Source organism: Podarcis muralis, chromosome 13 (genome assembly GCF_964188315.1).
Source record: "Podarcis muralis chromosome 13, rPodMur119.hap1.1, whole genome shotgun sequence".
NCBI classification, from domain to species: Eukaryota; Metazoa; Chordata; class Lepidosauria; order Squamata; family Lacertidae; genus Podarcis; species Podarcis muralis.
Window position 1 is genome coordinate 14871136 of NC_135667.1, and position 24518 is coordinate 14895653.

The 24518-nt window shown below is 46.6% G+C and overlaps 2 protein-coding genes across 2 annotated transcripts in view; both read right to left on the minus strand.

Moving 5' to 3' along the window:
• The window catches only part of LOC114582826 (uncharacterized), a 32501-nt gene that overhangs the window by 6626 nt on the left and 1357 nt on the right, over window positions 1–24518 (minus strand). The window contains exons 2-6 of the mRNA XM_077917968.1: window positions 19815–21047; window positions 18791–18917; window positions 17885–17998; window positions 15214–16596; window positions 5377–5393 (exon numbers count right to left, since the gene is read on the minus strand). Of these exons, the coding sequence (XP_077774094.1) occupies window positions 5377–5393; window positions 15214–16596; window positions 17885–17998; window positions 18791–18917; window positions 19815–20939 (2766 nt within the window). The 5' untranslated portion in view covers window positions 20940–21047. The remainder of the gene's footprint in view (window positions 1–5376; window positions 5394–15213; window positions 16597–17884; window positions 17999–18790; window positions 18918–19814; window positions 21048–24518) is intronic.
• Window positions 2915–12844, minus strand: LOC114582837 (nuclear factor 7, ovary-like). Its single transcript, XM_028704155.2, has 6 exons — window positions 11439–12844; window positions 9824–9919; window positions 9494–9727; window positions 8480–8502; window positions 8236–8360; window positions 2915–4435 (listed from the first exon to the last, which is right to left on the minus strand). Exons 1-6 carry the CDS (start codon window positions 11784–11786, stop codon window positions 3885–3887), a joined length of 1377 nt encoding a protein of 458 aa, XP_028559988.2. The 5' UTR covers window positions 11787–12844; the 3' UTR covers window positions 2915–3884.

Genomic DNA, 24518 nt, shown 5'->3' on the forward strand with positions numbered 1-24518 from the left:
CATATAAGTGTCCCCTGGCTCTCCAATGTTTCTAGTGCTACTCTGCTGCTGAATTTGTTGAATCTCCTGACCTGGAAATGGATGGTGAAGGAATCAGAGAATAGTTCCTCATAGGCCAGGACTCCCTCACTAGGCTGCTGACATCTCCGACTACAGTGGCAGATTGCAGAAAGTGCCAGGGAAGCAGAAGTGTTATCAACCTCACCCGGTCCTTGGATGCTGTAACTGCAAACGTTACAATTCACCAAAAACAGCTTCTCTTGCTTCTACCAGATTGCAACGTCCTCCCTGCCTAATCTCACTGCATCTGTCACTCACAGCTATACAGGGTAATGGATCTGCATGGCATATTCCTACCATATATAGAAAGGCAATCTCATAGTGAAGATGGAAAACAGGGTTAATGGAAAAGAGATTGTTCTCCATGCACACAGAATCTTCACATCTTAGAAGCACATGGTAATTGCACCACAATAACTACAGATGCTCAACCTCTGTATCCTGCAATTGCTAACATGAATTTGAAATTATCTGGAGAATTCATGCCATTCACAGACTGGGGGTAGGGCAGGGGAATTTTAATTTTTTAAAAAAATAAAAGAAACCCACTCTTTGATCACCTTAAATTGAACCTATGACAACATGTGGCAAAAGGAATATTGAGAGACAGAATGCAACATGCAGCATGCAGAATCCAGAATGGGAGAAGCCCTTTCCTGCGGTGAAAACAAAATGTACAAGTGCCCACAAAACCTTTAATTGCCCATGTGCGCCTATTTGGGGAAGATGATAGGGGCCAGAGTCTCTTCCAGCAGGTGTTTATATAAAGATACATGTTCATACAGTCATTACGTCCACATATTATGTTTTCCCTGTGGGAAATGCAGGTGTTTTCTGTAGAAAACGTGCAGGGTTGATACTCTCCTTAAACATTAGATGAGGAAGGACGGGATTGAAAAGGAACGATGAAATCAGAAATCCATTGTAATTACAAAAAAAGAGAGAAAACTCTAAGAGGAAATGAACCAGATCTCTGATTTCTTCAAAGCATTCGGTCCCCCTCCCCTTATGCGAAACTTTTGCCCTCTGCCTTTCCCCCCTGCAATTATTTTTGCGCCTCTGACTCACCCAACGCGCCCCCCGAGTGTGGCTGCAATCCGCTCTCCTTTGTTGCATGAGGAATCTTCCCTCTGAGCCCCCAAACCTCTTATGTGTCCCTAGGTGGGAAGGGGAGGGGGCGAAATTGAGCTCGAAACAGGAAGAAGTCCATCTCTTATTACCTTCCCCCAAATTCCTCGCTGGGGAGAAATCTGGCAGCAACAAAAATCAGTTCCTCTATGATTCCTTTAACTCTTCCTGCCCCAGATTGCATTTCGGATTTAAAACGGTGACTGACCATTCCTCCAGAAGGGGGCTACATTTGCACCAGGATTCAGCCCACAGTTTGTTTGTTTGTTTGTTTGTTTGTTTGTCTGCCTGTCTCGTTTGTTTCTTCCTGACAGAGGTGCGATGCATTTAGCAGATGCATTTCATGCAAGGATTCAACAGGTGATGGGGAGGTTAGTTTGCAAGTTTTTAATCTTGTTGCTTAGCGCCCTGAGACAGCATCTGTGCTGAACGCTTGCTGGGTAGACATTCAGAAAATAAGTTGATTAAAGAAACCCAAGCTATCCAAATCTCTGCCTTTCTTTCATGAGTTTTTAATAGTGCAGGAGTCTTGCAATTAAAAAAAAACCAAACAATTGTTGTGATTCAGTCCAGAGCTCAGTATTGGGAGTGTGTAAAAAGTGAGCAGTAACGAAGACGAGAGCGCCTTTCTGCCCATTGCCACTACATAAGCACATCCAGCTCTATAGACATTCAAAAGATAAAGACAGCAGCAGTTTCCAGGATTCTTAAGCTAGGACTGTTTAAAGCGGTATGATACCGCTTTAAACGTATTGTGCAGATGGGGCATAAGTCACAACTGCAATCACAGCGCATTAGTGGTGAATTTATACTTCACCACCTCTAAATCATTCCATGTTATTAGCTGTTCTGCAATGCTTCCTCCATGTGACCACATTATTGCCACCTGGAGGGACATTCTTGCGTTATAGCAGGACACACACAAAACATTTGTGGTATGAAGAAAAATAATATTTTAAACTAAGCAGTAGGACTGGCTCAAAACTTGCAGGCGCAAATGGTATTAAAAGCGTGATCATGCATAACCAGCAACATATTGAGCACAAATCATGACGATCGCTCAATAAAAAACAACATCTGGAAGGGAGCTCAGACTGCATACTGAGCAATTCACTTTCTTGGCAGACATGTATGTGAAAGACAGCAGGTAGAAGGGACAGAAGGAGAGACAGAGAGTTGGTGGTGTTTTATTGCTGGAACCGAGATGGCAGCCTTCCTCCAGCTGCCCTAGGTTCACTCTGGAGACCAGCATTTGCTGAAGGTGCCTTTCTTCCAATATGCTTGGCTCATATATTAAAGCAAAACTACTGTGGCATCATAAGTCTCCAGTGCTCTCTCATCCAAAGGATGCTGCGGCAAGAGATGTTACAGGTGGATCTACCCAGTCCTCTTTTTTTCTTTAAAAAAAGTTTAGGGGTACTCTTATTTTGACTCAAGAAAATCACAATTTTTTGGTTCAATTTGGAGAAAATAAATACAGTTAATGGACAAAAGTACAAAGATTCACAAAATGTTTAGGGGTATGCGTCCCCCTGTGTCCCCCCAGGAAAAAATATCACTGGATCTACCCTGGGAAATTTGTAGTCATCTTGCACAAAAAGGGAAGTGCAGTTGGGGAGCCATTTGCAAAACACAAGTGACTATGCCCTATCTGATCCCCAGACCAACCATCATAACACACTTCACCACCCACATGCCTCAAAACAGGATTTCAGTCCTAAGACACTTTTACATAAAGCAAAAGTTTATTTATTAAGCACTTAGAATACACTACAGCTTAAAGTCTAAGGCCAGGAGCAGTTCATGGAATCCCTCAGCAGCTTCTGGGGCCCAAGAACCCCAACAACTGGGTAGGTTTCCTAGAAGAGGCCACTGGAAGGCAAATTGCCTGGAACGATACACACCCAGAGCCAAGCATGCCTGTTCTGGTCCTTTCCTAATGCCAGTGTGTTGGGTTATTGCCTCAACCCACACATTCCTACACAAAGAGCAGGTGCCACGCACGCATCAATACTGCCTTTGCTGAGGCACCTATGTGCTTCCTTGCTAAGAGGGTTGGGGAGGGGGGTTCAAATCCCAAGTTCATGAAGTCTGAGAAGTACCGTTTTAAAATCACGTTGCTCCTTAGAGGTGGCACCTTCTCCTCCGTGATCCCACTCCAAACTTTGTCCTTGTGCCTCTTTCAAATGGACTTTGTGACTGTCCCCACTACCAACTGCATTGATAGTTGGGGGATAAACCTCTATTTTAGTGCAGTCTTTACCTATATTGGGTTTTCTCGTGTAGCTCTTTAAACATAGCAGCAATCTCCAGGGGCTTACCCTTTTCTGTGGATGAATAAATAAGAAACACTACTATTTTCACTGAAGGAGATTCTCTAGGAATGCCTTGTAGATCCATCTGTTCTTGTCTGCTTTTTCTTGAGTTGCTTATGGTCTTGTTATAGCTGTGGCATGTCGTGGGCTGGGTGTTTTGGGGTTTATTTTGGTGTTTGGGCTTTGAATTATTTTATTGTTGCACCATGTGCATTTTAATTGCCTTGGGGGGAGTTTTCCCTTTAAAATAAATACAAAAATATTATTTGTACGATGGGAGTTTAAAGAACCTTCTGCTTGCGATATGTCCAGGGCATTGTCCTTGCAGAAGCAGGTGTGAATTGAGAAAAGAAAAACAGAACAGGAGATGTTCTTTCCCCTCTACCATAGTGGAAGGTGGCATATTTTTAATGAGGTTGCATTCTTCCCTGAATTGTACAGCCCAGGGCAAAAATAGGGGCACAACCTCCCTTTGAACCTAGAACTCGCAAAAGTGTAAAGGTGGGCCATAGTAGAAGCATCACAAAAAGACACCAGGCCCCCGTTATAGTCCAGATAAACCCCAACTCTCTTGGGGAAGGATGTGGGGCACAGCCTTTGAGGCGGGTCGTCCTTGGCCATTAGCTCCACGCCATTTCGCAGCCGGATTACCCAGTATCCACTACCAGGGGAGGCAGCGATTTTCCCTTTGCGGTTGATAGAAACGCTAACCAGGCCTAAGGTCCAAGAGAGCTTGTCGCCAACTTCCACTTCCCAATAGTGCTTCCCTGAGGAGAAACTCTGGCAACCCAATACGGCTACACAGTAGTTGAACCTCATGGGTGTTTCTGGGACTTCCTGGCGCAGGTTTCCGTCCCGAACACAAGTGTAGTCATCTGATAGGACAAGACACGGGTGTGCTGTTTCAGGGTCCAGGGTTATCCGGGGAAAGTCTGCAAAATGATGGGGGGGGCGGGGGGGAAAGGAAGAGAGCAAATTTTAAAATCAAGTTGTCCTTGCATTTCATAGCAGCCTGAGGAGGAGGAGGATTATAATATTTATTTTATAAACATCTTTATTGAAAGTTCAAAAAGTATATAATTATATGTGCACTAAACATGATGAGACATAAATAAAAGAGAAGAAGAAAGAAAAATAGAAACAGAACCCGTGTAGAAAGGAAAATAAAAGAGGGAGGGGGAAAACCCAAAACTGTATACAGTCATACCTTGGAAGTCGAACGGAATCAGTTCCGGAATTCCATTCGACTTCCAAAACGTTTGAAAACCGAATCGCGCATTCTGATTGGCTGCAGGAAGTATTTGTACAGTATTTGTAAGAATGAATTCCAAATATCGCTGAATTTGTCCGTGGCAAGACTGATACTGATGAACTGGAAAAATAAAAATGCGGCTCCCTTCTACGATTGAAGACTTATACAAGCTCGCAGCTGATGATGATTATTATTCCTATAATTTATTACCCACTTTTCACCCTAAGTTCCCAGGGTAGGTTACAACAGTTAAAATACAATAGTAAAAACAGTTTGAAATAACTTAAAACCACAGGAATGGGGAGGTGGGGCTAATAATATACGGGGTGCAGCTTCACCATTCTCCGAAAGTTGTGTAATGAAGGGGCCAGCCACAACTGTGAGGAGGGACTTCCACAATTTAGGAGCTACACCAGAGAATGCCAGTTCCTTGGCCACCACCCCACTGAGTTTCTGAGGGCGGTGGGACAACCCAGAGGGCCCCTTCTGCCAATCTTAGCCCCCCCATATGATCTGTAGGGAAGGGTCTTTCGAGTCTTGGGAATGGTTCCTACCATCTGAATCACAGTTAGGGAACCTGTGACCTCCCAAGTGCTGTTGGCTCCCTCAGCACCAGCCAACATGAATAGTGGTCAGTGCTATGTAGATGTACTCTGAAGTAAAACTTATCCAGGGACAACAAGGATCCTCTGGGACTATAGCTTAATGCAGGCACCCCCAACCTGCGGCCCTCCAGATGTTTTGGCCTACAACTCCCATGATCCCTAGCTAACAGGACCAGTGGTCAGGGATGATGGGAATTGTAGTCCAAAACATCTGGAGGGCCGAAGGTTGGGGATGCCTGGCTTAATGTATAAAGAAGGTATAAACTTAATAGTCTGAGATGACAAGAGTCATAGTTAGGCAACACATGGTGGTTCCCCAGCCTTGCTCTAAATACTAGACATTTCGTGAGCCAGCACTAATACAAACGGCACACCCAGAATCGCTGGATTCAGTGAGTTAAGAGGTCAACACACATTCCCCGTGAGCATAACCAGGGGGAACTGCCCTCCTCAATCAAGTAAATACACAAAAATATTCAACTAAAAGTGGAAATAATCACTGAAAAAGAGGAGGCATTCGAGAAGGAAGTGCTGAAAGGGTTTTCAGCAAATCCAAGAAAGCTTGTTTTTTTCTTTGTAAATTTGCAAAAAGTACTCGATAACTCGCTGGTGTTAATTTTTTATTCCACTTCCTAGTTTTCAAGTGACTGAAGATTTTGATGGATTTTCCCAAGCACTTGGGGGTCAAACATCTGTTGTTGAGACATTTCATTCCGAATCTGCTAGACGGAGCCAGACAGGGGATGGTGGCAGGTGGGTGTTCTGCCCCTGGCCTTAACATAAATCATAAATCCATTACTCATGATCTGTACCTGACTCATCTTTTTCCTCTACCGTTCTGTTAGGTCATCCCTGAGTCTTATTAGCTCCTGGCCTGATCTTTTAAGTGGCTTGGTATACATAGCTCTGCCTAGGTCAGGTCATCACCTAATCAGAAAGATCCTGTTGAATGCAGATTCCTTCATTATCTGTTTTCTCAGCATCAACACCTGGGTGTCCTTTCACTGCTCCCTGACTCACTGCGGAGCACTCTTAGTCATTCCCTCTCGCCTTCTGCATGACCCACAGAATCCCCAGCCAAGCTGAGCGAGACCACAGAGGCCAGCTGCTACAGGTGGGTTGAACAGTAAATACATAGGTACTCAAGATCTCTTAACTGTTAAGAAGAACTAATCTGTGTCAATCTCTTGCTTAGAACACAAGATGAGTGCCTTGCAAGATCAAAAAGCCTACCTAGTCCAGCACCTTTGCAAGAATCCTTTGGGAAGCGGTCAGCGGTGGGACAGAGGTTTGGTGTACAAAAAATAAATAAATACAGTGATACCTCTGGTTGGGGAACGGGATCCATTCCAGAGGCCCGTTCGCAGCCTGAAAAGAACGCAACCCGCATCTGCACATGTCATTACTCGCTGCTTCTGCGCATGCACGATGTCATTTTGTGCATCTGTGCATGCGCCGCAGGACGCAACCTGAAAACGCGCAACCTGAAGCAAACGTAACATGAGGTATGACTGTACCACATTCAATTCCTGGCATCCCCAAAGGGAAAGAAAAATCCCTGCCTGGACCCCTGGAAAGACGCAGCCCGTCAGTGTAGACCTGGGGTAAGAAACCTGGGGCTCCTTCCAAATGTTGCTGAACTACAACTCCCCAGCCCCAGTGAGCATGACCAAGGCACAGGGACGGCGAGAGCTGTAGTTTGGCAATGTCAGGTGGGCCACAGGTTCCCCTCCCCTGGTGTAGACATTGCACAATACTGAGCTAGATTGACCCATGGTAAAAAGGAGCTTCCTGTTTTCACTATTGTCAGGAACCAGCAGCAGCCGCCATGTGTCCCACACTAGGAACTGGCTAGCAATCCACTGCTGGGAGAGTCTGCCCTACTCTAGGTGACCTAATGCCAGTGTACTGAAAGAAGTAAATACAGTGGTACCTTGGGTTAAGTACTTAATTCGTTCCGGAGGTCCGTTCTTAACCTGAAACTGTTCTTAACCTGAAGCACCACTTTAGCTAATGGGGCTTCCTGCTGCTGCCGCGCCGCCACAGCGTGATTTCTGTTCTCATCCTGAAGCAAAGTTCTTAACCTGAGGTACTATTTCTTGGTTAGCAGAGTCTGTAACCTGAAGCATCTGTAACCTGAAGTGTCTGTAACCCAAGGTACCACTGTACTGTATATCACCAGTGTTGAAGCAATGATTCTTCAACATCAACTTCATTGGACTGGTCATGTTGTACGGATGCCTGACGATCGTCTTCCAAAGCAACTACTCTATTCCGAACTTAAAAATGGAAAGCGCAATTATGGTGGTCAACAAAAGAGGTTCAAATACTCTCAAGGCAAATCTAAAAAAAATGTAGTATAAATACCGACAACTGGGAAACACTGGCCTGCAAGTGCTCCAATTAGAGAGCAGCCTTTACCGAAGACGTCATGGGCTCTGAAGATGCTTGAACTCAGCATGAAAGGGAGAAACATGCTAAGAGGAAGGCACGCTTGGAAAAACCCTCACCATGATCAACTCCCATCCAGAAACCTATGTCCCCATTGTGGAAGGACGTGCGGATCCAGAATTGGCCTCCACAGTCACTTACGGACTCACTGTTAAGACTGTGTTCATGGAAGACCATCTTACTTGGCTACGAGTGATAGAAGAAGAAGAAGAAGAAGAAGAAGAAGAAGAAGAAGAAGAAGAAGGAGAAGGAGAAGGAGAAGGAGAAGGAGAAGGAGAAGGAGAAGGAGAAGGAGAAGGAGAAGAAGAAGTAGTCATCCCAGTGGAGAAGGAATACAATCAGTCTGAGTCAAGATTTGTTCATGCGGTGCACTCAGAAAAGGCAACAAGGACGTTTTTTGAGTTCTCCCAAACATCACCTTTACCTATGCCAAGTGCAGATTTCATTTCCCTCCAAGCGGCACACTGTAGAGGCCCCTTGAACTGCCCAAGGGTCTGCAGCATGGGGCGCATAAGAGGAAGCGTTGGTGTGGCTTGTTGCTGCTTCAGCCTTAGCCAGGTGGGAGGGAAAACAATCACACACATACAAGTAGGTGTTAATAACTAAAATAAAAATAGGGGTGTTTCTTTATGAATAAGAAATTACTCTTTTCTTTTTGGTTCACTCACCTGTTCAGGAGAGAATGTATTCCCTGTGCATGGGAGGGGGACAAAGGGGAAACACATGTTTAGAACAATACCAAGGAGATTTGAAATTTTAATAATTTCGACCTACTAAAGCCAGGAGTTCCTGGTTTTGCTATTTTACGCAAGTAGCAACAAAACTACCTGCTTAAACGCCCTTCCTCATCCATCTCACAGTCACAGTATCACCCGCAAGGTCATCAGTGAGGCCAAACGTCATCAAAACAGAATCCCCACCAACTTCAGCATCACCCCCAAGAACCAGCACAGTTATTCTGTGAACTGCCCTGAGATTTTTCAATGGAGGGCATTGTTATAAGAATTTTAAGGTCTCAAATATAGGACAAGTATTCATAAATGCACACATATCTAAATATATGAACCACGTGTCTGAAATAGTATGGGAGAGCAATCCTGAAGCCATTGTGACTCTCCCAATGGCCTCAAATATTCCTCTGCAGGAAGGGAGGCAAATGGGGAAAGCAGTAAGGGAGGCCATTGTCTTTTTGCTTGCAAATCCTGTCTTAAGGGTGCATTTGTGTATGAATGGGGTGAGCCTGTGACCTGGATTCAGGAACTAAAGCATTAACGACCACAAAAGAATGAGCAGACTGCCCGGGTAATGAAATCAGTGACCATTATCAGGTATCCCGGCAGACAGGATTTCTGTTGTAGACCGCCTCCTTCTGTGATGTATGATGTCTTGGGCTACAGGATGGCAATTTCAAAAGTCTATATAATGGCTTGCGCACCATTGTTTAAGGTTCTCCTCCCTCCTGCCTGTGGTGAGGACCCTGTTGCAAGAGTTTAATAAAGATCAGGCTTACTAGCTGCTTTGCTTCTCAGTATACTCTGGTTGGCCTCTGTTTTCTCCTACTGATGCGGAACCCACTTAAGGACTCTATAGGGGCTCCGGAATACCCCATAAGGGAAAAGGAGTAGTTTTTCTTACAACAGCTCCAGCCATAGAATCTCCATGGAAGCCTGTTTTCTCCTTACCGCTAGGAAGCTTGCAGAGTCTTGTAGCTGCAGGTGACCCCCGGCTTCCAACAGCAGCTCCTGGCCCAGCTGGCAAGACTCCCTCAGCGCTCTCAGTCTCTCCTCCATCTCCCGAAGAACCTGTGCCCCTTCCTCCTCCAGCCTTGCCTTGCACGCTTTCTCGTGAGCGTAGAGGAAGCAATGGAGATGCTTGTACTCGGTGGAGATGTGGTCATCCAGACTCAGCAAAACTGCCTAGCAACCAGAGAGAGATTTAAGCACATTTCCCTCCAAGATATATAAGCTTATTGCCCTCATTAAATGTCTCCTCACCACCCCAGTCTTCTTCACCTGATGGTTCTGGAGCTTCTCTTCTTCCTCCCTTGTAAGCAGGACAAGTTTGGTCAGGTTAGATTCCATCCGCAAACTAGCCAGAGACAGCTCCTCCTATTCAAGATGGCAAGTGGAAATAAAAAATAGCCGGAGAGAGCAAGCGCGCGCGCTCTCTCTCTCTCTCTCTCTCTCTCACACACACTCACACACACACACACACACACACACAGAGCACAAAGTAAATGCACATTTAACAGTAACCTGACCATTCAGAAATTGTCCACACCAGGAAAAAATGTCACCTGCTTGCCATGAACTTGACTGTCTCCAATCGCATGGACCTATTCCAATGGTTCTGTGTGATATAAACTCCAATGAGCAATTAAGGTCTTCACAAAAGGGCTGGGTGTCCCTTGATGGCTCCTGCTTTTGGAATCCAACATGTATCACTTTGGGGAACAATAGAGACAACTGGGAGGGTATTTTGCCATTTTAATTTAGGCAGACAGGCAGGAAGAACTATTCACTAGCTGAATAAAAAGTCACCCTTTGAAGGATATCTAATGCAGATACAGTGGTACCTCGGGTTACAGACGCTCCAGGTTACAGACTCCGCTAACCCAGACATATTACCTTGGGTTAAGAACTTTGCTTCAGGATGAGAACAGAAATCGTGCGGCGGCCGCAGGAGGCCCCATTAGCTAAAGTAGTGCTTCAGGTTAAGAACAGTTTCAGGTTAAGAACGGACCTCCAGAACGAATTAAGTTCTTAACCCGAGGTACCATTGTATAGCAAGTGGATTGCCTACTAACCTGGTGGTGGGCTTGATTCCACTCTGCTCTGCTTGTATGTTTGTAAGCAAACTGTTAAATATCTTAATACATAACACTAACATCTCTTACAAAGGCAATAGAGAAGTCAAGCTGTAACTAGATTCCTTGCATGGAATAATGATATTATTTGTGTAGTTCTTCCTAGTTTGCTGCCAATTGGGACAGGTGTTGCTCATCTGTTTTCTGTCTTATTTATTTGCTAAATTTATATGGCAAATGCACAAGCAATCAAACATTTCAATATAATTCCAATAAAGGTGCAAATTGGGGGTGGGGGAGGCAATAGAGGTTTCCAGTGCTGCCTTATCCAAAGGAAACTCAGCGCTTGCTATAAAACACTCAAACATTTCTCCATTCAAGAGAGCAGGGAATGGTTAACAAACCAGTAGCTGGAGTACTGTTAAATGCATGGGAATGCATGGGAATGTCTTCATTATTTGATGATGATGATGATGATGATGATGATGATGATGATGATGATGATAGCATTTACATCCCAGCTTTTCCTGCAAGGAGCTCAAGGTAGCAATACATGGCTCCCCCCACTATCTACAACAACCCTGTGAGGTAGGTTAGGCTGAAAGCCCTTGACTGGCCCAAGGTCACCCAGCGAGCTTGCATAAGTCACTTTGAGATCCCTTAAAAATGCTAATTCAGCCAGCCAGCCATAGAAAAGCTGCCAGCCTTTCTCCAGACTCCCCATTCCCACCCATTGTGCTCTCACGCACCCCATTCATCACTATTACTAGCAACCTGGGAACAGGACACAGGGGGCTCTGCCTGGACTCTTCCCCCCGCACCTTGTACAGCTTTGTAGTCTCCTGGACAGAGGTCAGAGTGCCATTCTGGCGCGGAGCAGATTCTCTGGGCTCGGTGCGTCGACCCTCCTCGGCCTCCCCAGCTCTCATCCCGCCGATTCGGTGAATCAAGGTCCCCAGGAGCTTGCACAGCGTGTACCTCCTCTCTGGAAACTGCTCCCGGCACTGAGGACAGGTGGGCTTGCTGCCAGGTACTCCCCACACTGCCTCGATACAGGCCTGGCAGTAGAGGTGGCCACAAGGGAGGGCAACCGGCTCCCAGAACCACTCCAGGCATACGGGGCAGGAGAAATCCGTAACAAGGTCCTCAAAGTGTGTGGAGGAAGCCATGGCGAAGGCAGGTCACTCCTAGGAACTTCAAGAAACTCAGGTCCCAGCCCTCCTCCCTGCCCACAATATTATAGCTGGGAAGAGGACCCCAAAGTCTGCTGTTTGGCCGTCTTTCTGCCTGCCCACCTGCCAAACACCCAGATGTCTCTGCTGGAGTTAGGAGACAGCAATCCAGTGGTCCAAGCTGTCACTCTCTGCTGTCAAGTTGTGGGGCTTCTGGCTTGATCTAGACCCAGCCACTGCCTGCGCCTGTCAGAAATCCAATGCTGAACTTTGCTCCCAAACGCCGAAGATTTGCGCTTATCGCTCAAAGGGGTGTGGGTGCGGGAACACAGCTGTTTAGCAACCCACCCTCTCTGCACATAACACTTTCACGAAAGCAATGTGGACTCCCCTCCCCTTTGAAAAAAACAAAACCTGGCTCTACTGCATTGCACAGCTTGCCAGAAAAGCTTCCTTTGCTACATTTCTGCGCACAAGGCTGCTGCTAAAAGCACAAAGGGGCCTGTACAAACACTGCCAGCCCTATGCGTTTCAGACCAAATAGACTCAGGAGAGAACGTGGATTTCTAAAGTGTGCAGCTCTGCTATAGAGCTTCCTCTGTTACTGGTAATCAGTTACCTGCAAGGATAAGGACACACTTGATTAAACAATAAACACCAGGCACACCCTGGTGGAAGGTTTGGAAGTTTTGGATTTGCATGCTATCCGAATAATGGAGCGGAAAGGGGATTTCATGGGCCAGGGCCAACCCAACTGCCGCAAACACATTAACTTTTAACAAAAAGCCTATTTGCCAGGGTGCAGAGAGAAATGTCCTTAAATACAGTGATACCTCACAAGACGAATGCCTCTCAAGACGAAAAACTCGCAAGACGAAAGGATTTTTGGTTTTTTGAGTTGCTTCGCAAGACGAATTTCCCTATGGGGAAACGTCTTGCAAGTTTGTTTCCTTTTTCTTAAAACCGTTAATACAGTTGCGACTTGACTTTGAGGAGCAACTCATAGCACGCGGTGTGGTAGCCTTTTTTGAGGTTTTTGAAGACTTGGTGATTTTTGAAGCTTTTCCAAAACTTTTCCGAAATTGTGCTTCGCAAGACGAAAAATTCGCAAGACGAAAAAACTCGCAGAACGAATTAATTTCGTCTTGCGAGGCACCACTGTATGGAGCTGGAGGAGGTGGGCAGAAAGTAGATCAGCAATTTCCTCACAGAGTACATCCTTATTTGGGATGCATTCCCCTTTCAAGGCTCTGGAAGAGACCCCCGTCCCACCTTCCTACTTATTCTGTTTGCCAGCAGCAAGAATCCAGCCTGATGAAGAAGAGTTCTGTTGGACTCTAAAGCTTACCCATGTTTTTAAATATTTTGGATGTTTCCAAGGAAGGTTTTAGCTTTTTAAAAACTTTTTGGGATTTTTAACTTCTAACAAACTTAACACCTTTTTCAACTTTCAAGTTTTGTCTACTTCGCCTGTTAAGAAAGGTTTACCTGTCAGATTTAGGAGCAGCGGCCCCTAGTCCATATCTGCTAGATCAGCCTCCAGGTCCTACGACTGCTAGTAACATTGATTTCTATAAACCTTCGGGAAACATAATTGCCAGTATGTGGTCTAGAGCAGGTAGATAATACGTAGACCCTCAACCATTCATACAACTCTGGGAAACTTGCAGTACATTGGCAAAGGGATTCTGTCTCCCAATTGTCTTTTAAAAAGCAAAAACAAAAAAGCCTCCCTCTATTATTATTATTATTATTATTATTATTATTCGAAGCAAACTGGGTTGTTAAAAAGGAACACTTTGGGGGGAAACCAGAAACGAACTTGTGTGCTTGGTTCCACGAATGGTTCAGCAATTCCTGGGCTTATAGCGCATGCTCAGAGGCACCCTGGTCCTTAATTCTTCACAGATATTTGCCCAAATGAGCCACTGCTTCACACCTGGCTCCAGGAGATGTGGCGTGCAGGACCAGTCAAAAACAAAGCAAATCCCATAAGCCAGACAATTGCCCTAAAGGTTATGATTGGAACTCTGTGCTGCCAGAAATGGAAGAGTAACACTTTCATCGCTTTGGGCACCAGGTGGAAGGGGGTTGTATGTGTTACAGATCAAACAAATAAAAATAAAAATAGTTCAATGGATTAAGCCAGGAAAACTATGGAAACAAAAAAAGGAAAATATATTTTATTTTCCAAATGTACAATCAATCAAGCAGCGCAAAACTCTCCCCATGATGCAGTAGGTATTGCCACCTTCCCTGCCCAATGGAAAACCACGGCGGAGAGTTCACAGCAGATAAAAAAACTTAACATGTACAAGGTGCTGCCATTAGCCATCTCTCAACCAAGTCACTGCAACGGACCATGCTTGAGAACTGAGGAGAGAGCCTTGGAGGTAAGCTGGAGGGTGAAAAATTACAGCCAGGAAGTGACTGGTTGAACCTCCAATAAAAGAGGCACTGCGATGATCCTGAACCCTTAGAACTCTTAAGTTTGGGAGTTCTGTTTCTGGGCTGTGCCACTTCAGACTGCTGGAAGGGTTACACAGCTCCCTGTAGGGAGTAAAATAACACAATTCCCCGGCATGTCAGGGAGAAAGGTTCTAAAACAATGCTCCCCGCCCCCAGCCCTCCGCCCTGCTGGCTTTCTGTGTGCAAGAGATTTGCCTCCACCAAATACTGAAAGATTTAAACACACACAAGCATCTTGCAGGCCGATATGGTACAGTCCAGAAACAGGCTTGCCATGTCATTGGTCCTTAGGATGGGGACCATGGTTGTGGCCCTGGAGATGAACCCTCTAGCTCAGGCATAGGCAAACTCGGCCCTCCAGATGTTTTGAGACTACAACTCCCATCATCCCTAGCTAACAGGACCAGTGGTCAGAGGTGATGGGAGTTGTTCTAAGCTTTTATCTGTTTATAACACTCATTGTTTGAGGTGCCCTATGACACCGAGCAGAAACCTAAAGACTGTAAGCGCCCCCCATATGGCTCCCCTTGAAATCCCAAGTCCCCTTTCTGGATGTAGGCTTGAACAAATCTTTAAGAGTAAGCTACAACCCTGAATATTTGCAAGCGGGGGCTATTTGGATCTCTGGGCTCACAGCCGCCCATCCGCAACGGCGTGCACCCCTTCTTTTCCCAACCCTTTCTCCAAATAACTCCAAGCTGGAATTTTCCAGCAGTCACCGCCCTCAAGATCATGGTCAGAACAAACTGCTCAACCAGCTAATGCAAATGCGGATCATCAAAATCTAGGGTCCCATAAGAAAGCGGTCGCTTCCCACAGTGGAATTTGCATGGTGTTCCCGCTCATAAAATCATCACCACGGGGTCACGCGAGTAAGGAGAGGCATCCCACACGGGAGCCAGGCCCAAGGCCTCCGGCTTGCTGTGGAAGCGCTGGTGCCGGCAGAGCGTCGAACGGTCCTTGTAGCTTTTCCCACACTCGCCGCACTGGAAAGAGCGCTGGCCCGTGTGCACGCTCTGGTGGCGCAGCAGCTTGGATCGGTGGCTGAAGCTCTTGGGGCAGTCAGGGCAGGCATGGCGCTGCCCCAAGGCGTGCGCGAGCTGGTGCAGGGCCAGCAGGCTGGGCAGCGGGTGGTGGTGCTGCGTGGCATGGATCCGCTGGTGGCGGGAAAGGCTGGAGTTGCTGGTGAACGTCCGCCCGCAGTCATTGCACTGGGGGACCTTGCTGCCTTCCAGCGAGGTTTGGTTGGCGGGCTCCAGACAGGGATAGCTCTCCCGGCTGTCAGAGCAGAGGGGCCCTCCGTCGCTGACAAGCAGACAATCGGCATCTTCCTCCTCCTCAATCCATCTGTGCTCCTCACCATCCCCTACGCGCAGCTCTACTATTTCCTCGCTCTCAGGGTTTCCAGCACACAGCTCCAAGCTCCGCTGGTGCCCAGGGATCCCAGGCCGGTGCTCCATAATTTTGCCGCTGTGGAGCTCCGCGTCCCACCCATGCTCAGAATCCCCAACACGGAGCTCTAGGATCTCCTTGTCCTCCTGCTGGAGCTCCAAGCCTGGGTTGCCCTGACTATTTCCAGCAGGGAGCGCGTCATCTGCCTGCTCACCACCCTGCCCGTCTGCGATCCACTCGTATTCCCATTCCTCCTGGCAAAGGTCCGAGCCCGGTCCGAGCTCAGCGTCTCCCGCGCGGAGTTCCCCGCCGGGCCCTCCTCGCTGCCGCCACTGCAGCTGGTGCACCCGGAGGTGTTGGGTGAGGTTGGAGCGTCGGCTGAAGCCTCTCCCGCACTCGGGGCAGCTGTGGGGGCGCTCGCCCGTGTGCACACAGCGGTGCTGCTGCAGGTTGGAGCTGAGGCAGAAGCTGCGCCCGCACACGTCGCAGTGGTACGGCCGCTTGCCCGAGTGGGTCTTCAGGTGGCGGGCCAGCTTGTGGCGGTCACAGAAGCGCTTCCCGCACTCGGGGCACTTGCAGGAGGAGTCCCCGGGGTGGAGGCAGCGGTGCCGGGCCAGGTTCGAGCGCTGGGCGAAGCTCTTGGGGCAGGCCGAGCACCGGTACGGCTTGTCCCTAGCGTGCGAGAGCTGGTGCCGAGCCAAAGCGGACTGCCAAGGGAACGTCTTGCCGCAGTCGGGGCACGTGAATCGTGGCTCCATCTGATGCCAGCGGGGCCTGCTGCTGTCCGTGCTGGGAGGGCTGCTTTTGACAGCCCTGTCCGCGCTTCTGAGACCGCTTCTGAGACCGCTTCTGGTTCTCGGCACAACCAGAGGGCTGTCCGCTGCTTTCTCTTCCTTCCAGGTCAACAGCTCCTCACAGTCAGACTTGCTCGAGAGCTCAGCATCTTCTGGAAAAGGGAAGAAAGAGAAGGATGGGGAAGGATTATGCAGTCATAGGAAAAAGGAAGTAAACCCTCTTTGAATTCTGTGGTTTTACTTATCAGGACATTATAACAAATCACCTGTTCCGTAGCAGGTCTTAAAATTAGGTCATTACAACAACACGAGACACATGACACCGTGTCATGATTTACTTAACAAAAATAAAGCCAAACTGGAGGCGCCATGTGTGAAAAACTAAGTACAAAGCTAAGTTCAAAGAGAGTGTGCCTTCTTTCCCCCACGGGAAAGAGAAGGAAAATGCTCCTTACGCCCCAGCAGATTTCAACACCACCAATGATCCTAAAGAGTAATTGAATTTAAATGTCCCTGCCCCAGGGCATAAGCCAGCACACTGGCCATGTGGGTTCCTGGCCAGCTCTCAAACCTCAGGGGAGCCGAAGAAGAAGAAGAAGAAGAAGAAGAAGAAGAAGAAGAAGAAGAAGAAGAAGAAGAAGAAGAATTTGGATTTGATATCCCGCTTTATCACTACCCGAAGGAGTCTCAAAGTGGCTAACATTCTCCTTTCCCTTCCTCCCCCACAACAAACACTCTGTGAGGTGAGTGGGGCTGAGAGACTTCAGCGAAGTGTGACTAGACCAAGGTCACCCAGCAGCTGCATGTGGAGGAGCGGAGACGCGAACCCGGTTCCCCAGATTACGAGTCTACCGCTCTTAACCACTACACCACAATGGCCAAAGTCTGTACTGCAGTGTTGTGATGTGCACCCCTTATGGGACCCATTATGAAGGCAAGTCGTACGTCTTCCTGACAAACGGGTTCTCAAGCAGTTGTATCTTTCTTTCTTTCTTTCTTTCTTTCTTTCTTTCTTTCTTTCTTTCTTTCTTTCTATCCATGTTTAGGACTTGAGAGGAGTCGCTTCATAGAATCTTAGAGTTGAGAGGGGCCTCAAATGTCATCTAGCCCAACCTCCTGCAGATGCAGGAGAGCCACTACTACAACCTCCCTGATAAGTTGGCCATCTGGCCTCTGCTACAACCTCCCTGATAACCAGTCTAGCCTCTAATGAAGGAGAGTCCACCACCTTCTGAATACAACTGTGTTTTGTTGAAAGAAACCAGAGTTATAACGCATGACTTAAGCTTAGCTTGTTTCTAACAAACCATGGTTAAGATTAACCATGGTTTACTGAGTTTGGACAACACTATAAGCTGTGTCCAAATAAACAGAAGCGAAAGCTTTCAAATCTGAATGCAGAATAAAAACCAGTAACATCAAGGGCAGTTGTTTTCTCACCAGCGTCTCTTGGTGGGACTCCTTTTTTTGACTCCTGGAGATCTTGGAAACATGGAACCGGGTTCTTGCTACTTTCCATCTTGGAGATCAGATCTGGTTTGCGAGTTGGAAATCCTGCAAAGTGGAGAAGAGAAACAAAATAAAACATATTTTAAAGAAGAACAGATTTTTTAATAATAATAATGAAAAGAAACGGGCAGGGGCCAAGGGCAACCTTGCTTCAAACACAAGTGTACTTACACTTTAGATTCTGCTGAGTCACTCTAACACGCTTGCTGAGTCACTCTCACTTCACCAGTTGCTGGTGCAGGACAAACACACGCAACTTAACCCTTCCTTGCCCTTTTCCCTCTACATCCGTAAACCTTTATTCATTAACAAAATATTCCAGTCCATGATAACGAAACACAGTGCGGAATCGTTAACTTGTGATAACCTTGGGACGCCTAAATGTCACTGCAGGGTCCTTCAAATCGAGCCAATCACATTTAATATCATTAAAAGTTGTTAAAATTTTGTATTTGCATTTTTCTTTTTGATTGTATCCTGAACGTTTGGATGGTGTTCCAGAGCAGGAAGCCACGAAGTAAAGTATGTTAATCTATGCAGAGAGCAGCTAAGGATGAAAGATTTATAACTCTGTTTCTACTCAACAGATGACCCATCTGTAAATGGCTCTGAGATGGTGGTTTAGAATGCAGTTAATAAATCAACTGTAATCCAAAGGAGAGCACCGCTACATTTAGCAGTCAAGTCGAGCTAGCAGCCCCTCCGAAGGCTACAACTTCGTCATTTTTGATAGGACTAAGGCTTGGCAACACCTCCCCACCATGAATGTAAACAATGGAGCAGCCAAGCTGATTCAGAGATCCTTCACCAACGACTCTACAGACATTCAATTCTCACCCAGTGACCGGACATTCTCATAATTCTCTAGCATGACCTCCCGGTAGGTCTGCCTCTGAGTTTCATCCAGGAATCTCCATTCTTCCTCAAAAAAATACACACCCACCTCTTCAAAGGTCACCAGTGCCTGAAACAATGCAATATATATATTTTTAAAAGCATATGCACGCAGCAGGAAAAAATACTACTATAAATATATACTTTTAACCAGAGAAGCAGTATAAATACGAAGAAAATGTCCCCCAAAATTATTCAACTTATGTTTGCGAAACTGCATTCCAATAGGAAATAAACCAACTCCTTTTTTCCATAAAGGCATTATCACTTTGTCTCTCCCCTGCACTAACCCTAAATATATTCGTGAGTTTAATCACTTGTGAATTTAATCACTTGATTTTTCCCGTTTTTGGTACTCATGGCTCCCCTGAAATGACTTGGGATCTGACCTCCTCCAGGCATACCTTTCCCCACATGATTAATATCGTGTGGAGGGAGAAGCAGAGGTGAATCTGAATACACAACCCTAGGCTGCATTTATTGGCCATTTACAGTGGTACCTTGCAAGACGAATGCCTCGCAAGACGGAAAACTCGCAAGACGAAAGGGTTTTTTGAGTTGCTTCGCAAGACGATTTTCCCTATGGGCTTGCTTCGCAAGACGGAAACGTCTTGCAAGTTTGTTTCCTTTTTCTTAAAACCGTTAATACAGTTGCGACTTGACTTCGAGGAGCAACTCATAGCACGCGGTGTGGTAGCCTTTTTTGAGGTTTTTGAAGACTTTGGTGATCTTTGAAGCTTTTCCAAAACTTTTCCGACACCGTGCTTCGCAAGACGAAAAAATCGCAAGACGAAAAAACTCGCGGAACGAATTAATTTCGTCTTGCGAGGCACCACTGTATATTTGTCGTGCATGAAAAGTGGATCACAGCTTTGAAAATGCCTGTTGTAAACCCCCCTCCCCCCCAAAAAAACCACCCCATGCCTCATGGCTAACCCACATGCGATCCCTATATGGGGTATCTCACCTTTTCCCCATGCCTCTGAAGCAGAGAAAGGCCTGTCAGGAAGTTTTCCACCAGGTCCACGGCCTGCGCACACGTCTCTGGGTGCTGCTGCCACACCCAGCTCTGAATTTCCTGAGGCAAAATGGCCAGGAATTGCTCCAGGACCAGCAGCTCCAGAATCTGCTCCTTGCTGCGGCTCTCCGGCTTCAGCCAAAGGCGGCAAAGTTCCCACAGCTGCCCGTAAGCTTTCCGCGGGTCCTCAGCTTCCTGGTAGCGAAACCACCGGAAACCCTGGCGGGCAGTCTCCATGGCGATGCCACCTTCTCCCAAGATGGCCCCCTGACGTTCTGGGCTGTTGCAAGCCTCTTGTGTTTCTTCTCCTTCTCCTCCTCCTTTAGGATCGTCTGGTTTCTCTATAGAAGCCTGACTGGCCTTGCCACCCTCCTTAGATGCCACCTCAGATTCCATTAACTCTTCCTCTTTGGAGTTGGCTGCCTTCTGGATAGAGGCCTCGCAGCTCTCAGCACTGTCCCTCCGTGTCGGTTCGGTCTGGGTGGCCTTTTCTACTCTAGGGAGACCTGTGTGTTCAAGAGACTCAACGAAATCCTCAACGCTCCCTCCATCTATGATCTTAGGCTGGGTCTCCTCTTCCTCTTGAGAACCTTTTCCAGAAGACACCACACAGGCCTCCATGTCATCATCATCTGACACAAACTCAGGTTCTTGTGACTCTTGCTTTTCAGGGTCAACCTCCTCCTCTTCGATAGTAATCACGCAATCCGGGCCGACCATCACTTCCGTTTTGGTCCCTCTCTCTTCTTTGGGGTCAGAGGTGTTTTCAAAAGCGACCACACAAGTCTCAATTTTATCCTCCAGCATCACCTTAGGTGCATCTGCCTTAGGTGCCTCCTCTTCTGGAGTGGGGAGAATCACCTGTTGCCGGACTTCCCAACACTGAGGCTTCACAATAGCTTCATGCGGATCCATCCGGTCCTTGCGGGAGCGAGAGCGCTTGAGGATCTCCTTGATGGTCCCAATGGGAGGCGAGGTCTCCTCCATTTCGACACTGATTTGGACCCCTGGTTCTAATGGGGAAGGGAAGCGGAGAACCCAAGTAGCTGATGAGTCACCTTCCTTGGTGGTCATAGTTCAGCCGGCTTCCAGAAGGTTATCCCACGTTCTGGAGCCTCAATTTATATTTGGTGTATGAACAGCCATCTCCTGACAGTGGCGAGTTTGAAGGAAGCCAGGCAGCTGAGAGGTGGAAAAAGTAAATGCTGTATGGTTAAAAAACATAGGTATGGGGGGGGGGTACTTAAACATTTCACCCTTAGACAGAAGACAAGAGGACTCAAACAGAAAAGTCACCTGCCACTACAGAAATAGAGACTAGAAGCACACAATATCATTGCATTTGTTGGCACTTCTGGTCGAAAACTAAATTGGTTTCCCAGTCTGACTTCCACTGCAAAATAATGATGATGATGTATTTTTCGTGTATCAGACTATATTTCCCCCCAATTTTTTTTAAGTTTAAAACTGGGGGTTGTCTTATACATGGAATGTTGCAATTATTTAATTTTGGGCTCAAAAAATAGGGGGCGTCTTATACATGGGGGCGTCTTATACATGGGGGCGTCTTATACACGGAAAAATATGGTGATTTATTATTTATACCCCGCCCATCTGGCTGGGTTTCCCCAGCCACTCTGGGCGGCTCCCAACAGAATATTAAAAGCACAGTAAACCATCAAACATTAAAAACTTCCCTAAACAGGGCTGCCTTCAGATGTCTTCTAAAAGTCAGATAGTTGTTTATTTCCTTGACATCTGGTGGGAAGCCGTTCCACAGGGCGGGCGCCACTACCGAGAAAGCCCTCGGTATGGATGTAGTTTTTATTCATAGAATCATGGAATCGTATAGTTGGAAGGTACCCTAAGGCCAACCCCCTGCAATGTAGGAATCACAGCATAAAAATAAAAGCTTCCAGTTCATAATGATGTGTAAAGGGCTTTCCGTGGTCACTCCAGCTCCAAAATGGCAGGAAATCAGAGGAATTTACACAGGTGCACTATTTACGCGGCAACTGATATGGGATGGAATCCTGTCCCGTGGCGAGTTCCAGCATCAACGCAACCAGTTTGGGACTTAAGCTTGGAGGGTCCTAGAACATTTGCCCAATCAAACGAAACAGGGAAGGCACAGGGGCACACACCAAATGCAAGGGGCAGATTAGGAAGAGGAGATCTGTATCACCGAGCAGCCTGCTCCGTCTGCAGAAGCAAAGAACCTGGAACCTGGGCTATGTCATCAACTGTCAAAGTCAGGAAACTGTTTGCAGAAGAACAGAAGAAGGTCTGCCTTCTTGGCTGCCTGCAGCTCTCAAGCCTTTCCCCAAAATTCTGATCTGTAGGAACCGCAAAACTTCTCATAGGAACATAGGAAACTGCCTTCCACAGACGATTTGTTCACCTAGCTCAGTCAAGTCTACACTGTTGACGCTCCTGGAGTTCAGGTTTGTTCCCTCCTAGTCCTACCTGGAGATGGTGGGGATTGAACCCAAGACCTTCTGCATGCAAAGATGCCCTGCCCCTAAGCCACAAGAAGAGCATTTTCTAACTTAGAACTTAGGATCCTGCAGGTACAGGCCAGAGGCCCACCTAGCTAGCGTCCTGTCTTCACAGTGGCCAACCAGATGCCCAGAGAAAGCCCACTAGCAGCACTTGAACCTTCTCCTGCAGTTTCCTGGTACAGGGGTACCTTGGTAGTTGAATGCCTTAGTTGTTGAACAAATCAGCTCCCAAATGTTGCAAACCTGGAAGTAAGTGTTCCGGTTTGTGATTTTTTTTGGAAGCCAAATGTCCAATGCGGCTTATGATTGGCTGCAGCCGCGCCTTGGTTTTCAAACCATTTCGGGAGTCGAACAGACTCCCAGAATGGATTAAATTTGAGAACCAAGGTACAACTGTATTCAGAAGGATTCCTGCTGCTGACCATGGAGGTTGAACACAGCCATTGTGGCTAGTAGCTATTGATAGACTTGTGAATTTGTCTAATCCTCTTTTAAAGCCATCCAAGTTGGGGGCCAACACTGCCTCTTATGAGAACAAGTTCCATAGTTTTAACTATGTGATATGTGAACAAGTATCTCAATACTTCCAACATTTGATATTTCCTTGGATACCTCAAAGTTCTAGTGTCATGAGGGAGAAAAAGCTTTTCTCTATCCCAGGCATGTCCAAAGTCTGTTTCGGGGGCCTAATCCAGCCCACTGGTCGATTCAATCTGGCCCCCATGGCAATATATGTCCTGGGGTAAAATCCTTAAAAATGCTCAACAACTTAGGTCGGTCCTCACGCATGTTCACTTCATCGAATCTGGCCCTCTTTGAAAAGAGTTTGGGCACCCCTGCTCTATCCTCTTACTCTGCAGTGTGCATAATTGTATACACCTCTACAATGTCTCATTTTACTCGCCTTTTCTCTAAACTTAAAAGCCCCAAATGCCAAAATCTTTCGTCACAGGGAAGCCGCTCTATCCCCTTGACAATTTTGGCATTTCTGAACTTCTATCCTTTTTCAGGTGAGATGACAGTGTTCCTTCCCGCAGGAGGCTACACCATATATCCGTATAATGACATAATGGTACCAGTAGTTTCATATCATAAAGCCTTATACAGCTCAGGACCCCAATGCCTCAAGGACAGTCTCCCCCCCCCAAAGGAACCAGCCTGGACCCTTTCTGTGCCCCCTCCATGGGAGATTCAGAGGATGGCAGCATGACAACAGGCATGCCTGGTGCCCTCTTTATCTTAAGGTGCCAGGAAAAGACCTCTCTCAGTCCCCTGGGTATTGGCCCTTAATTTGAAGGGTGGCCTTGCCAGAGGCAGATTTAGGGAACCATGACTGGTTCGCCCGCACTGGCTGCAGAGCTGAAAGGGCGTCGCAACAATGACTTAGAACGGACGGCGAGAGGCAGAGCCAAATTTCGGCTCAAAATTGAAAGCCCCAAGTGCACCAGAGGCATTGTAGCTTCTTTGAGTGACATTGGATTTGTTAGTCCTGCTGTATAGTTGGGTTTTTAGATTGCTCTTAATTTGTTTTTAATGTAAGTCGTTTTGGGTCACTATGTGAGAAAAGTATTATGAGACCTGCTAATAGCTCCAATTCCATTTGCTGTTAAAAGAGGAGCAGGGGCTACTATTCACCATCTGATTGGGAACACAGGAAACTGTTGGTATTTAACTCCCAGTAAATTAGCAAAAAGATTTAGCAAAAATGTGTAAAACAGGGTCAAAAGTATGTTGGAAATGTAAGGAAAAAGAAGGCACTTTTTATCATATGTGGTGGAAATGTAAGGTAGTAAAAGAATTTTGGGAAATGATATATAATGAGTTGGAAAAAAATGTTTAAAATAACTTTTTCTAAAAAACCTGGAGCCTTTTAGGAATCTTAGGTGCCGAAATCCCAAGGGAGCAGAAAAGACTATGTATGCGACCACAGATGTGCGGATGTTACTGGCCCAGAGATGGAAAGAAGATAAAGTCCCTACCAGAGAAGAATGGCAGATCAAGTTGATGGATTATGCCAAAATGGCTAAAGTGACCCAAAGAGTCAGAAATCCGGAAGACCAAAATTTTAATAAGGAATGGGGGAAATTTATAATTTATCCTAAAAACCATTGCAAACAGTTAAAACCGTAAGTAGGATTGGAATAACACTTGT